The 15,352-nt window shown below is 35.3% G+C and overlaps 1 protein-coding gene across 1 annotated transcript in view; it reads left to right on the top strand.

The window, feature by feature from the left end:
* The window catches only part of CSMD1 (CUB and Sushi multiple domains 1), a 1,073,346-nt gene that overhangs the window by 917,983 nt on the left and 140,011 nt on the right, over window positions 1–15,352 (top strand). The window contains exons 35-37 of the mRNA XM_062489724.1: window positions 846–970; window positions 1,586–1,682; window positions 7,170–7,274. Of these exons, the coding sequence (XP_062345708.1) occupies window positions 846–970; window positions 1,586–1,682; window positions 7,170–7,274 (327 nt within the window). The remainder of the gene's footprint in view (window positions 1–845; window positions 971–1,585; window positions 1,683–7,169; window positions 7,275–15,352) is intronic.

Below are 15,352 nucleotides of genomic sequence, written 5' to 3'. Positions count from 1 at the left end.
CTTGAAATACAGGACAGAATTTAATTCTCCAGAAGTGTCTTTACCTGTTTTATTACACAGTACTTGTTGTGTATTTCTATCACACATAGGATAATGATTTCTTATTTTCAAGCAAAAACATTGTGTGCATTGAATAATTATAGCATTGTTAAGTATAACTAATTTTCTTTAGTCTGTCAATAGACCTGCACTGGAATAATGCTTAGCACTCCAAAGTCTTTTTGTTAACATTGTTAACATTGAAATGTTTTACCTTTTCCCTATGTGGATTTATATTCAGAAGTCATTGTTATTCCTAGGAATTAACTCTAGAATTTATTAGAGTGTTCTAAAAAAATAAATGCATGTATCCCATTTTCTGTCTTTCTGTTTTTTTAATTTTTTTTTGTTCTGTTTTCTTGAATCTTAAAGAAGCCAGTGTGCATATGGTAAAAAATGTTTAATGTACTACACTACTTTATCAGCTACCTTCAACATTAGAACTATCTTGGGCTGTGGGTAAATTCACATTATTTCTGTGAATCATGATGGTGTTTAATGTCATGTCTTTACGGTTTGTTGTTACTCTAAGATAAGTAATGATTAGGCTATTCTAGGCTGCACACATGCAAAATGAAGTTCATTTCTGAATTGTTTACTCAGGCAGGTTGTATCTTATGCTTGGTATCATTAATATATTTCAGATAAGTTGCATTCTAAGTTCATATGATTGCTTCATGTCTATGTGTTTGTGCTAGAAAAGGAAATTATTATAATTATGCTGATCTTAGTAAAATTATCACTACTTCTCTGTTCTCTAAAGTGGTTTAAGTTGTAGAATAATTTGTGATAATACTTTCTTTCAGTGCCATGCAGTGGGAATTTTACTGAGCGCAGAGGTACTATTCTTTCACCAGGTTACCCTGAACCTTATGGTAACAGCTTAAATTGTGTGTGGAAAATCATAGTGACTGAAGGATCAGGTATTCAGGCAAGTCTGTAATCTGTCAAGCATGGAATATTAATTACTGTGTTTGTTTATTTCTCTAAAAATTTCATACATTTTCAATCCCATAATTGGGGGGCAGGATACTTGAAATATTATTGGTTCAGATTTCTCATCATTGTTCTTTGGTTAGCTTTATTTTAATGTTACTTGATTTTCACATGGGGGTATGAATGAGAAGTGATTAACAAGCAGTTTTCTGTTTTAATTGTGTAGTATATTGAAAGCACATCCTAATCCTTCAATCTGATATGCAAATACCAGCTCTTTCTATCTGTTAGGGTATTACTGAGGCCCTTGAGATCTCTGCAGCTATCCTGATTATCTACTCATTTACACTTTGAGTAATTATTTAAAATGATGCAACACACATGCAAAATCCTCCTTACTTGCCTAGTGTCATTTTCTAGATGCTAATACAATGCAAAAAAATTAATATTGATTTTTTATTTACATTTTTTTCACTGACGTATCTTATGTTTTGATCTCTTATTTGTATTTTCTTTGCTACGTGTTCTCTCTTTATTTTGTTGGTTTTAGTACATTTAAAAATGCACATGGCTTGTTGGCCTAAAAATGTTCTGTGGTCCTGTTTTATAGATCCAGGTCATCAGCTTTGCCACAGAACATAACTGGGACTCCCTTGAAATATACGATGGTGGAGATATGACAGCACCGCGCCTTGGGAGCTTTTCAGGTTAGGATATGCCATGATTTAAAGATACAGTTTTATATAGAGACATGTATGTGAGAGAGCATGTCTTTATTTACTCATTGATATAGGTGAGGAGTAGGTATTCCATAATTTCTGATACCATTATGAAATGTTCTTGTTTTTGGGAGGAGACTTCAGTGGTGTAAACATGTTAATATTCAAATTCAAGGAGGTGTTCAGAAGAAAATATGGCACCAAAATTTTTTACTTTGATTAGTGGAATTTAGTTGATAGTACTTACACAAAAATCCTTTCTTTTATCTTTCCCCTCCCATAGAGGAGATTCAGTGATATAAATTGGTACTGACATTCAAGGAGCTTCCTTTGATAACTTTGACTTAACTTTTCCTTATTAGCCCGCCTTTCTCATGAAAAAAGATGAAGCATTCACTCTTCATCTAAACTCACCAGACCTCACAGAACAAACTGAATTAATACAACTGGGATATAAAAAACCCCAGATAATTAGTTGTTTAAAATATACATCAAGCACATAAACTTTTTATCTTTTTATATGAGACTTTTGTTTTATAGAAAGAGCGTATTCTGTAAACCAAACCAAGAGAAAAGGATTAAGTCATGAATAATAACACAGACTCATGATTCTGGTGTAGCTGAAGCAGGTGGATTTTTACTTCTCTGGTAATTTCATGGTCTTTTAAAGTATATAGATGTATATTGGATTAGTAGTGAAATGAAGAATCAACTGAAAAAATTACTGATGAACACAATGCCATAAGGTGTGGCATATCCCTTTAGTCAGTTAAGGGCAGCTGTCCTGGCTGGGTTCCCTTCCAGATTCTTGGCTACCCCCAGCCTCCTCACTGGTGGGATAGTGTGAGAAGGTCATGACACTGTGTAAGTGCTGCTCAGCAATACTTCAAACATCCCTGTGTTATCAATATGGTTTTGGTCACAAAACCAAAACATAGGACCATGCCAGCATCAGTGATTAATTCCATCCCAGCCAGACGCAGTCCAAAAGATTATATCATTTTATATTAAATGCTAGTAACAAGGCTGTATGCTAAATTTTCAATAAGGAAAATGAAATTATGAAAATTAATCTACTTTTTGAAGTGAATTATGTGTCAAATATATTGGACCCATTGGATAAAGAACAGATTAAATTATGCATTTAACAATATTTTATTTAACAATACTCAAGACTCAAAACACTTCCCTATTCTACATAATAGGTGTGTCTGACATCTTGCTTCAGCTTAAAAGCCTTCTTAATTTCCATTGGAAGTGAAAAAGACACCTTTTTGTTTTAGAAATATTTCATTGGAGATAAAGTAGCATGGATTTATTGTGGATTTGTCTCTTGTGTAATGAATGTCAGACCTAAAATGAAGAACTATTTTTCTGCATGGGAAAGAATATGTAAAGAGGACATGAAATCTTCTGTTCTCCAAATTGAACCAATGATGTGACATTGAAACTGAATTCCAGGCATGATTTCATGAATGGTAAAATTTCTCTCACTAACTCTTGTACAAAACCATTGTCTTCTGATTCACTCTCTGTGGATTCCTCTGTCTTCTAAATACACATTCAAGAGGTAATGGTGTACAATTACTAAGAACTGGCCAAATTGTGCTAATTATGTCACAGAGTTGATATGGAAAGGTGATTTCACTGAGTTTGTTTCTTTTTTGCCTGTCCATAATCACTTCCAAGATTCTTGGATGACTGAGATTATCTGTTTGAGCTCATTGTGTCCTCAGTGCAGCCCTCTTGTCTACATAGCATTGCCTACATGATGTGTAGAGCAGATCCTTCCTTTGAACACATACATATATATGTGTGTGTATAGACATATACAGAGAGAGAATACAAATACAGTAGTCATTGAGGTAACATTTGGAGAATCTACTCTTATAATGGTAATTAAATTTAGAAAGAAATTAGGTAAGAATGTGATCCATGCTGTATGCTTGTGCTAATCCAAGAAATGCTTAAAATGACCATTGATCTCTGTTCTGGCCTGGAAATTTCTTAGATAGCTACACAGACTTTCACACATTCAGTGTAGTGTTTTCCTCTGGAATGAGATACACTACTCTTTGTTGCCATTGCTGATACTTGAAAGGGACACAGTCTTCTGGATTAATACCATAATGTAACATTTAAGTAGAAAAGCTATGTCCTCATTCCTTTTTAAGCCTTTAGGCAAAACTTGTGTGTATTTAGTGCTTCCTAGGAGAGTTGCCTATTTTCCAGACTACAAATTCTCAGTCGAAAGGTTAAGCAGTCTGTAGGACTCCCAGTATCCTGCTGTGGTATCCTGCTGTGCTATATGAGCATATCTACACATTTCTAACATGGAGATATCTACACTTAAGCTATCATCAATGATATCTTCTCCTGTCCTTTAAATACCATTCCTCTCTACTGACAGTAAAGGACACCCAAAACAATTATAACAATATCTTCCATGCTTCATATACCCAATCCCAGAAAAGGCAGAAATTATCAAGTGAACAATAGAATTCCACTTAGATCACAGAAGTATAAAATCAGAACAATCCAGCCTGAAAAGGACCTCACAAGACCATGTAGTTCAACATTTTGTAAGAAAGGGAGCCTAGATGGTATTGTCCAGCAGTCTGTCCAGTTGTATCTTCAAAACCTCCAGTGATGGGGACTCTACCATGTCACTTGGGTGGTTGCTTCAGGGCATGGTTGTTCCCACTGTAAAAACATTCTTTCTAATATTATGATGGAACATTCTCCATCTTGGACCTCTTGTCCCTTGTCTCCTCCTTGTGGCTCCCAGTGAAGTGAGGAGCCCTTTAGGTACTGGAATACTGTGATGAGGTCCCATCTGAGCCTTCTCTTCTACAGGAAGAAGAGACCTAACTTCTTTGTTTTTTTCTCACAGGGTAAGTTCTCCAGACTCTGATCATCTTTATGGTCCGCCTTTGGACGTCTCCAGTCTGTCCTTATCTTTCTTGCATTGTGAAGACCAGAATGGGGCACTATACTTCACACAGAGCCTGACAAGTGCTGAGAAGAACAGCATGATTGCTTCTCTATCTCTGCTAGTAATGCCTCTCTGGATGCAGCTCAGGAACCTATTTGCCTTCTTGGCTGCAACAGTGCGCTCCTGACTCATATTCAGCTTATCCACAGCAACAATCCCAGGTCCTTTCAGTAAGGCTGCTTCCCAACCACACACATCCTAGCCTGTAGCAGGCTCTTTTACTTATTCTAACAGAAATGCAGGGCTTTGCACTTGTCTCTGTTAAAGTTCATACTGTTACTGCTCGTCTACTCTTGATTTCTCTGACATGTCAGCCCCTCCACTCAGTTCAGTGTCACCAGCAAACTTGGTGAGGGTGCTTTCAATCCCACCACCCAAATAATTTATGAAGGTATTGAAACAGTGTGGGGACCAGTATCAGTCCCTGGGGGTTCCATTTGTGACAGATAGCCAGCCTGAGTGATGCCATTGAATGTAGCAATCATGAGAATTAAAAAGTACATTTATTTCCCAGTAGTGCAATAGGGTCTAATTTATCTTCTTATTGAATATCACCCTTTAAGGAAGTAAAATACTGGTGTTAAATGTTACCAGGCTCTACAAAGAAACAGAACTGCCAGGTGACTTTTCTTCATTAAAGAGTATAATAGCCATTATGAGTTAACATCGCCATTGTTACAGGACACCTTAAACATCCTTAAATATATTTCAAATTATTTATGAGTACTGTTGAGGAATACCGTTGGTGCCAGTAGCTGCGTGAGCAGTTCCAGTTCAAGTTGTTCATGGAGTTCTGGGTGGTGCAGCCTGAGGCAAGAGGTCTTGACCTGCCAAGGTCTTGTACAGCAAAGGGCCTGGGGATCCATGGCTCAGCCTGGTGAGAGGACACTCAAAAGACATGGCAGGAGTTGAGGACTAGGGAGGAAGAGACTTTAGTGAGTGGTGAGACTGTATGGGTGCAAAAGCCCAGTAGTTTCTTGGTTGGGTTTCTCCTTGGAGGCATGAACTTGAGCTGTTTCAGTGTAAGTGCACTGTGAATAAATGGCTGTATGGAACAAGGCATCCGAGACCCCGCGGGAGACCTGGGGTGGAATCTGTGAGGGGACCTGGTGTGACTGTGAGGGTGGGGTGTGCGGGCAGTGAAACGGGACCTGTCAGATCACTGGAGCTGCTGCTGTGAAGGGCTCTGGTCCCTGCCCTGAAAGTCTCTGGTGGTGGGAGTGTGACCAACCTGTCTGGATGGCCAGACAGGGAGATTTCCTTAACAGATACTATGCAAAGTCCTTCTTCCAGGAAGATGCTCCACTGCTTTCTGTACTCCAGAGTAATATTGTGTGACGTGAGTGCTCCGCTCTGTCTGAATTTTAATACGATGAGTTTCTGTGTCAGACAGTAAACCCCTTCCTTAAATGCCACCTTCTCATCTTCCAGCTCCTCTATTTATATCAAGATTTTGCTTAATTCATTTTTAGGTATAGAAGTATTTACCAGTTCCTAGTTTTGCTTGTAGACTTAGGAGGATAATTCTTTTCAGCATTTCTTTTGAAGCCCAAGTTTCACTCTTATACTTAGGTTGATCACAGTTACTATAGAAACAGAAAATGCCCTACGGGAAATGAAAATTTTTCTTATGCATCCACCATTGAAGTTCATTAGCTATCTTTGAGGGTAATTGTAGAAAATGATGTAATTTGTAGCCTCAGTAGGTCTTCCAGCTTTAGACAGTAGAATATGAGTTACATGGTATCATGTGGTAATAAAATCAGACTTAGGAATTCCAGTGGCAAAGAATGTGTCCAGGGTTAATGATAAGCTTGTTGTGTAGCACAAAGTTTTATTGTGGATATTTGAATTAGGAAAAGCTAGTATGTTGTGGATTTTGGCTTTGTTTTTGTTTTTCTGTTGTTCTTGGTTTTTGTTTTTGTTTTTCTTTTTGGTTTTGCTTTTTTTTTGTTTTTATGTGTGTGTGTGTGTGTGTGTGTTGTGTTGTACCTGCTGTTTAATTTTCTGCCATATCCTCTGAATTAGCATAAGTGGTTGAAGTATTATTGTGGGAAGAAGGTGTGAACACAGAAAAAATCTGAACTGCTTTGTTCTGCACTGCAGGTTTTATAGAAATGTGGGGAAATAGTCAAATGGCAGTTGAGCTTGTTGTCATAATCAAATTATTTATTTATGTGATTTTTATTTCCTCTTTACATCTCATTTTTTTTTCTGTCCAAGTCAATAAGGTTTCCTCTAAACATTATGGGATCTTTATTTTTTATTGTACTTAGATAGCCTCTTATTGTTATGGCTTGTAATCAAATTTTTCCTGCAACTTCAGAAGAATACAAGGCAGAACACAGCAGAATATTTGAGATTCCCATGTGTGTAATTAGAAGAAAATAAGCCTGTCTGATTCAGTCCTGGTTATGTCTTCTCAATACAAAACTCTTATCAGCATGCTATACTTTATTCCGTAACTTTTATTTTTCCAGGTACAACTGTGCCAGCATTGTTGAATAGTACCTCCAATCAACTTTACCTTCATTTTCACTCTGACATTAGTGTGGCAGCAGCAGGTTTTCACCTGGAATACAAAAGTAAGGCTCCTTGGTTTTTGAAACTTGCTTGGGAAAAGCATGCATATAGAAAGGGAAACAGATATTTTACATTACACTTTTTTGCTTGATTATTTGTTGGTTTTGTTTTTGTTTTCCTTTCCTGACTACCAAGCCTTGTATAAGTGTTATCTATTAAACTGAAATTTTGAAATTTTTCAATCAATTTGAAATTGATGGAAAGCAGCTTTCACACATTAGTAGCACATAACAAATCAACCTGGCAATTCATAATTAAAATCTGAGGTTTAATACTGTTGTGGGTTTTCTTATTTCAGCTTCATTCTGAAGTTCAGGTGAAAAAAGAGAGCTAATTTCCCTGCTTGGAAATAGATAAATCCAGAGAAAATAACATGTTTTCTCCTATTAATATGCACATATATTTATGCCTTGTAGTTCTTTCCTTTCCTTCACATTATTTTCTCTCAACAAATTGTTATAATTGCAAAAAAACCAACCTTTTAATCCCAGAGCTACAAGAAAACACAACTGTTATCTTGGTAAAATCACTGGTAGTATAAACAGAATAATTAAGAATTTTCATGGCAAATTCTACTATATGTCAACTTTTTATAAGTTTTGTGAGAAACTTCATTCTAAAATACAGAAGTGTGGAGGTCTAAACATAGTGGATTACCTCACATAATCATATTTTATTCAAACATGTTTGTATTATTACAACTTCTCAAAATTCAAAATACTACATAATAATGGTAAATTCAGCACATGTGCTTTCATACCTTATGTAATTTTAACTGGAAATAGGTATTGCTAATAGTCTACTATTTAAAAAGTAATATGATGAGTTGACAGTCTGATGAGTGCTTAAACAAAAGTCACAAAGTAAATCCTTATAATTTTTGAAGCATCTTCTCTTGTTTTCAAAGGCCATTCAAGAATTTTCTTGAAAATTGAGTTAGCTTTTATATTTCATTGAGTCCAAGAATAATATCTAAAAATGGTAATGTTGTTTTTAATATTTTGAAGAAGTGCACATAAGTACACATAAGTAAATAAACATGGATGATTATTTAATAAGTTCTATTTAAGATTGAGATAAAAAATTGTAAAGAAAACATAAAGCTGCACAAAGTTTTGAAAGACTATATTTTCAGCTCATAATAAATATTTTAATCTGACTGTAGCTACAACACAGACCTATGTTTTCATTTAATTCCCTGCATAGGTCAAGCACTTATATGAAAGTGTGTTGTAAGGGTTATTTTAATACAATCATTCCAGTGGTGATCTAGTATGAAAATACGAATATTACCTCTGCAGGAATTTTTTTAGAATCTATTGTTTTGAGAAAGTTTTTTGGTTTTATTTGATTTGGTTTGTTTTGTTTTGATTTTTGTTGTTGTTGTATTGGTATTTTGGGGGGGGACTCCTCCTCCACAGCTGGTCATCTTGTTTTCCTCCTCCAATATTTATCTTTAACCTACAGTGAAAGTATATTTCCATATGAAGCATAAAGAAGTACACATTAATTCTAGAAATTCATGGAATGAACATTTTGCATTTTTATATTTTACTCTATCAGTTTTATTATCCTTGCAACTCCTGAGAAAAACCTGTTCAGTTAACAAGTAAAATTGGGTAGATTTATACTTTTGCTTGTATCCTAATTGCCAGTTTCCCAACTGTGCTCTGTTAAAGTACCTATTGGACTTTAGTGGTGCTAATATCTCAAGGCCAGTGTTTCTTAGAAGTGCACCTCAGTATAGGTCAAGGTTGCAACGTTCAGCTTTCAGAGATTAGCTATTCTGTTGATAGTCTGACAAGAAAGAAAAAAATTGTTTCTTATGTGGCTACGTGCTCTCTGCAGGGCTAGTAGAAGTACAGTATATCTCTCTGTGTGACTGAATGCAGAAACTGAGCAAGTTCCCACAGCAGGAATTTACAGGTTTATATTGAGCAGTCACTTTTTCAGATCAAGAAAAAAGCAGAGATGGAAATAATTTTCTGTGCAGATGTTGCTAGTATTTGATTATGGATTCCGAAGTCTCTGATAATTTGGCCACCTACCTTTCATCTAAAACAAAAATATCAGCTATCTGGGAAAAAAGAATAAATTCAACATGACATGTTATGTTAGAATATCAGATACTTTCAGTAAATGAAAAAAAAAAGAAAAAAATGGGAGAACTAGATTAATAGTCATAGAATATGTTGAGTTATAATGGACCCACCAGGACATTGAATACAGCTCCTGGCCCTGTGCACCTGCATGGTTTGTTTATCCCTTGATTCTTCCTAGATAAAATACTTTGCAGATGTAACTTTCAGGTATAAGTGGATTAGGTTCAATTCTTTCATCTTCCTGAAGAAATTTCAATGTCTGAATAGTTATGGTGGGAGTCCTCAACACAAACTTTTTAAGGCTGCTTTACTTAATAAGATGAACTAAGCAGGTCTAACAGGATTTGTATCAGCATTCTAATTACCAGGAAAATTGTTCCATCATTCTTGGCCAACTTGTATTCAGAAATTTTGTAAAAAGTAGTAGAGCACTAAGATCAAATGTATAAAGAAGACACCACTGTTGTGAACCCAAAGACTTAGGATTAATGTGTGCATCAAAGGGGAAAGCAGGACTTGATCATGACACTTAATGAGTTTCAGCTCTTGTTCAAAATAATTTTAAAAATTAGCAAGTCCTAAGAGAACAAAAATTGGTGGGCACAATTTTTATTTAATTTCCAAGTAGGTAATTTTCTTTCTACAATTTTTTTAACAGAATTTTGGAGGTTTTTCTGTGGCCCTGACTGAATTTTAATAATGACTTTATTGGAAGTATTTAATTCATAGTTACACTTATTTTAGTTTTTGATAAATGCTTCTATAAATCAAAATGTCCTTACATATATTTTTTGCTCTTTTGTGGAATGGGAATGGTTTTGTTTATAAAGGGGGTTTTTTAAGTAATCAATTGCTGTTAGTCAAAGCTAACAATAAAAATCCACAGTTGTTCTGGTTTTTCATCAGATTGCTAGGAAACCCACAGAGATCATGGCATATTCTTATTTTAATAAACAAAAACCCCAAATATGAAAATTCATGGCTACCTACATCCCTCATGGTAAACAGCCTTAGAGTTCTTTTCTCCTGCTGCCTGTATATCATTCCCAGTTAGCATTAACTGAAATTTTACGTACTCATCAGAGGAGACTGGAACCTTTGGTAAGGTTTTAAATATAGGTATTTATGGAAAGAAAAAAAAAAAGCTATCTGCTTTTGAAATTGTGAAAGCTATAGGAATTTTCAGTAGGCAAAAATTTTTCAAACTCTCTTTTTATATTTCACCTTGTATTGGTTATATTTCTTTTCTTCTTTGTAATTGGGAACCAGACTTGTCATTTGGTCCTAAAAAATTTAAAGCATTTCAAGAAAATTTTTTAAGTAAATGAGCATTTTTTTCAAATCTTTGGGGATGGATAATTAAATGGGACTCTGAGCAACCTATTCTAGTGTAAGGTGTCCCTTCCCATGCAAGGGGGGTAAACTAGATGATCTTTAAGATCCCTTCCAGTCTGAACCATTCTATGATTCTTTGAAAATATTACCTGAGTAGGAAGTGTAGAGAAAGTTGCTGTATACTGATTGTTCCTTGTGTAACAAGAATGATAAATTGTTAGAACAAAGACCACTGAAACCTTCCTAAGCAAACATCCAGTCAGTGAGTGTTAGAACTGTAACAGTTAATTTCTTAAATATAAAGTGAACACTTTATATATTGTGATACCCAAAACTGCCCACAGTACTGAAGGTGAGGCCACACCAGGAGAGGGTAAAGCAGGACAATCAACTCCTAAAAATGACATTAAGCTAATAAAATTTCCAAAGGAAGGCCATGATGACGGTGAAGGACCTTGAGGGGAAGCTCAAGTGTGAGGAGCAGCTGAGGTCACTGGGTCTGTTCAGCCTGGAGGAGACTGAGGGGAGACCTCACTGCAGTTCCAGCTTCTGGTGAGGGGAAGAGGAGGGGCAGACCCTGATCTCTTCTCTGTGGTGACAGTGACAGGACCTGAGGGAATGGCCTGAAGTTGTGTCAGGGGGGATTTAGGTTGGATATCAGGAAAAGGCTCTTCACCCAGAGGTGAAGGAACACCTCTGACTGGAACAGAGTCCCCAGGGATGTGGTCACAGCACCAAGCCTGACAGAGTCTGAGAAGTGTTTGGAGAATTCTCTGAGACATATGGTGTGACTCTTGGGGTGATATGTGCAGGGCCAAGAGTTGGATTTGATGATCTTTTTGGGTCCTTTGCAAATCAGCATGTTCTCTGAGTCTGTGATGTAATTACTTCTCTAGTGGGAAGACAGTTCCAACTAGAAGGAATTATAGTGAAGACAATTAGCTTTCCAACTATAGATATTAACAGAAAAATATCCATTCACAATGAGAATCTGTTGAGCACATCAAGTCCAAATTTGTAATTCAAATCCTACGTCAGCAGATTACTAGCATAGATTGAACACAAAAGGTGGGCCTAGTAGAGTTTCATCTAGCCTTGCCTTTTACATACATTACAAATTAGAGTAGTAGGTGAAACTGCTCTAAACTAACCATTCCAGTGTTCTGCAGAACCCTGATGTCCTTATATAAAAAGTCTTCATTACAGCACTAGGAAGAGACAATTATTTAGGAACATTCCCTTCATCCCAGAAGAAATTCCAAGGAGAAAGGAGCAACAGAGAATAGCGTCCTTAAGTCACTACTACATTACATACGCACAATAAAAAGTATGCCTCTGCAAATTGCACATCATGTTTTAATATAAATGGATAAATATTTCTACTAAAAAGATATTTCACCAGTGTAAATGCTACAAGCATGCCTGGGTTTGGATCACTATGTTAGGGAAAACTTTACTTCAGTAAAATATATTTTGGTTTCTAACACTTGATCACATATCTTATATTCCACACTGTATATTGTTTTGAAGTAACTTTAGAAAAAAATAATAGATACTTTACAAAAGCTTCAGCCACTGATGAAAGCTTATTCAAATAATAAATTTTTCAAGATCATTTAAATTTTTGAATAAGAATAATTTTAGATCTTGAAATATTTTCTTCCTTTTAACAATGTCTTCTGTTGTCCTGTCCATTTAGAGGTTTTTTCTATGTATGTCTTTATTTTCATGGGAAGGATCTGAACAGTCTGCTCCTGCAAACCTTTCTATGCCTAATCTAGGCAATGCATAGGTTTCCTTTGCAAACTGCAAAAACACACAAATCATAACGCAAATAATATAATTCTGTTATTTACTTTAGGATTTTGTTTTTGTGTTAGACATCAAGTATGTAAAAGTTAATTTGCCCAAGTTAAGTTGTCCACTGAGTTTGTACGCTATGGTCAGATTGATGACTTCGATTTTTTCCCCCTTGTTTCTTTGTTGTTTGTTTTGCTCTTTCATTTGTTTGGGTTTCGGTTTTGTTTTGTTTTTCAAGTCAGATACACAAAATCAATTTAAAAGAAATAATTGGTCAGTGCCTTAGGAAAATGTCATTCTGGTCACAACATAATTGTAAGTATTGTTGAGGGCTATGTGATGCTTCCTATTATTTCACAAGGACTGTAGGTTTTTAAACTGGTTGCACAACCTTTGGTTAACAGAGCATTAAAATATGCAACAGGGAGGGTATTGTAGAAATGATGAGAATTAATCATTTAACTAATTCTTCATATGCATGTGCTAGAGTAAATACTGAACCTAATTATTGTCACAACCACCAGCAAGTCCAATCAAAGAGGGCTTTGTTGCATTCCTAATATGTACAAGAGTAGGAAGAATAAATATCCTTGTTATTTGATTGAATTCCTTTTAATCTAATGAATGAAGGAACTATCAATTATCTAAATGCTGTGTTTGAGAAATGTGTCTGTTTAATTCCACTGTATTTGTAGCCACTGATCTATTAAGCTTGGTCTTAAAATCTCATTTATTAATTCAGTGGCACTTAAAATGTTTTCCTTAATATTCAAACAAATGAAAAAATAAAAAATCTGGAAATAATTGATGCTGCTTGTACTTCTTGGTTAAAGTCAAGTTTGTTATACTAAAAACTGAATATATGCTGAATAATGATATATGTGTTTAGACCAGAAATATCAATAAGTATGTATGAATCTAATCTGTCTGTCTGTCTGTCTGTCTATCTCTCTCTCTCTCTCTCTCTCTCCAAATTTTGAGATTAGAATTAATTTTTTCAGTAAAAAAAAAATCTTGTTTTAAGCAATCAGTATTTTAATAGTGTCATCCAGCTCTGTTACCATGAATCAGGATATATGGCACAGGTCAGCATCACTCATTTTGTAAACTTTTAATTACTGCTGTACCAAGATGATGGAATATGTATGAGAACATAAGCTTACTTTTAACCAACATCTCTTTTTCTGAAACACTCTATCATGTCTTTTCAAGTGTTGAAGGTTCTTGGCAGCTGAAATAAAGGATTCACTGCTAAGGGGAATAGAGAACAATTTACTGTCTTTTGTAGTACTTCTCTATCATGAAGAAATCTAATAAATTAAAAGATAAAAATCAGAATAGCAGAGAAGAAAAAAAAATTCTTCCAAGTAGCATATTGTATTTTAAAGGCCCAGTTTAAGATCTTTCATGCAATTTGATTTTTAATGTGTCTCTTCAGTGAAAGTCTTTTCTTTTTCCCTCTGTTAAAGCAGGTGTGAATCATAAACATGCCATTTTTAATTTAGCAGGTCATGATCCTGTCAGTATATCTGTACAACTTACTATCTGTTGACAGGAATTTGACCTCTCTGCAGTAACTCATTGAGATAAAGACATTTTCTAGGCTGGTGTCTGAAGCATGAAGTTTTGAAAGGGAAAGCTTGGATTTTAATATACACCATCATCAAAAATTGAAAGAACAAGTCACTCCAGATGGATGTTTGTAATATAATAAAGCATAATGTTTCTGTTAGCTGCATATGTGTGGGAAGAATTCAAAAAGGAAGGCCTGATGAATTTTGGTCCAGCTGTCATGGCATTCTTGTGTCGTCCAGTTCTCAGCTATCTGAAATGGACACTAATGGGCATTCACATTGTCAGATATGCCAGCAAGGATTTTCTTTCTGCCAGCAATGGCAGTGATGTTTGGACACAATTTGATGTAATTGTAGACATGGATATAATTTTGTAAGGAAAGCATGTTTGTCTTATGCTACAGCATAGTCAAGAATGTGTTTAGCAAACAGTAAGTGGAAGAAGGTCAGGGAGAGGGTTATCACTCTTGGCATTGATGTGTTCTCTTTTGCACTGCATAGCAGAAGCGGGGCTCTGAAAAGCATGCACTTAAAGAAGTCCTTGTTCCTTTTTTGATTGCTTGGACTTGACATTTAACATGTTTTCCCTGTATTACTGACTGTACACATACAACATCGTTTAATAATGTATTTTAGAGTCTCTGAATATTTAAGTTTCCTAGTTTGTCCCCAGATACCAGAATTTGCTTGCTTTCTCTCAAGCATTCTTTTGATTGTTGGACCTGTTCTAACTAAACCAATTTTTGAAGTACACTGGGCTAGTACTATGGAATGATTAGAATAACACAGATTTGAGGATTCAGAATAGTATTTAATTCTGCTTTCAAATTTCTCTTACTTTTGGGAAGGTAATATTGCTTCTTAATATCATGTATATAAAAGAAAGAGTGTTAATGATGTTCTCATAAAAAATTCTATAATTTGCATAGTCAGACCAAAATTGTAGTATATACAGAATGTCATGAAAAGTATATGCATCTAGCAGAAAAAAAAAAGGTTTTTTACCTAATGTAATTATTGGAATCTATTAAAAGATAAATACATAGTATGCTGCAATATCTAGCAGTTACATAGAAAGTTAGTTTAAAGGTTTTTGATTGATCAGTCTGTTTAAATTCTGTACGCTATTCAACAAATGATGGAATGAGCTATAGTAAAAGCACATTTTTAGTGTTGCTATGCAGCCACTGGTATAGCTGTTTCTGTAACTCAGAAAAATATGTAAAAGTAATTTTATTCATACAGACCCAAGCCTGCAGCCCTGTTACT

The sequence above is a fragment of the Cinclus cinclus genome, chromosome 3 (assembly GCF_963662255.1).
Source record: "Cinclus cinclus chromosome 3, bCinCin1.1, whole genome shotgun sequence".
NCBI classification, from domain to species: Eukaryota; Metazoa; Chordata; class Aves; order Passeriformes; family Cinclidae; genus Cinclus; species Cinclus cinclus.
Note: the sequence above shows the minus strand (reverse complement) of the source record. Positions and strands in the feature narration are given on the sequence as shown.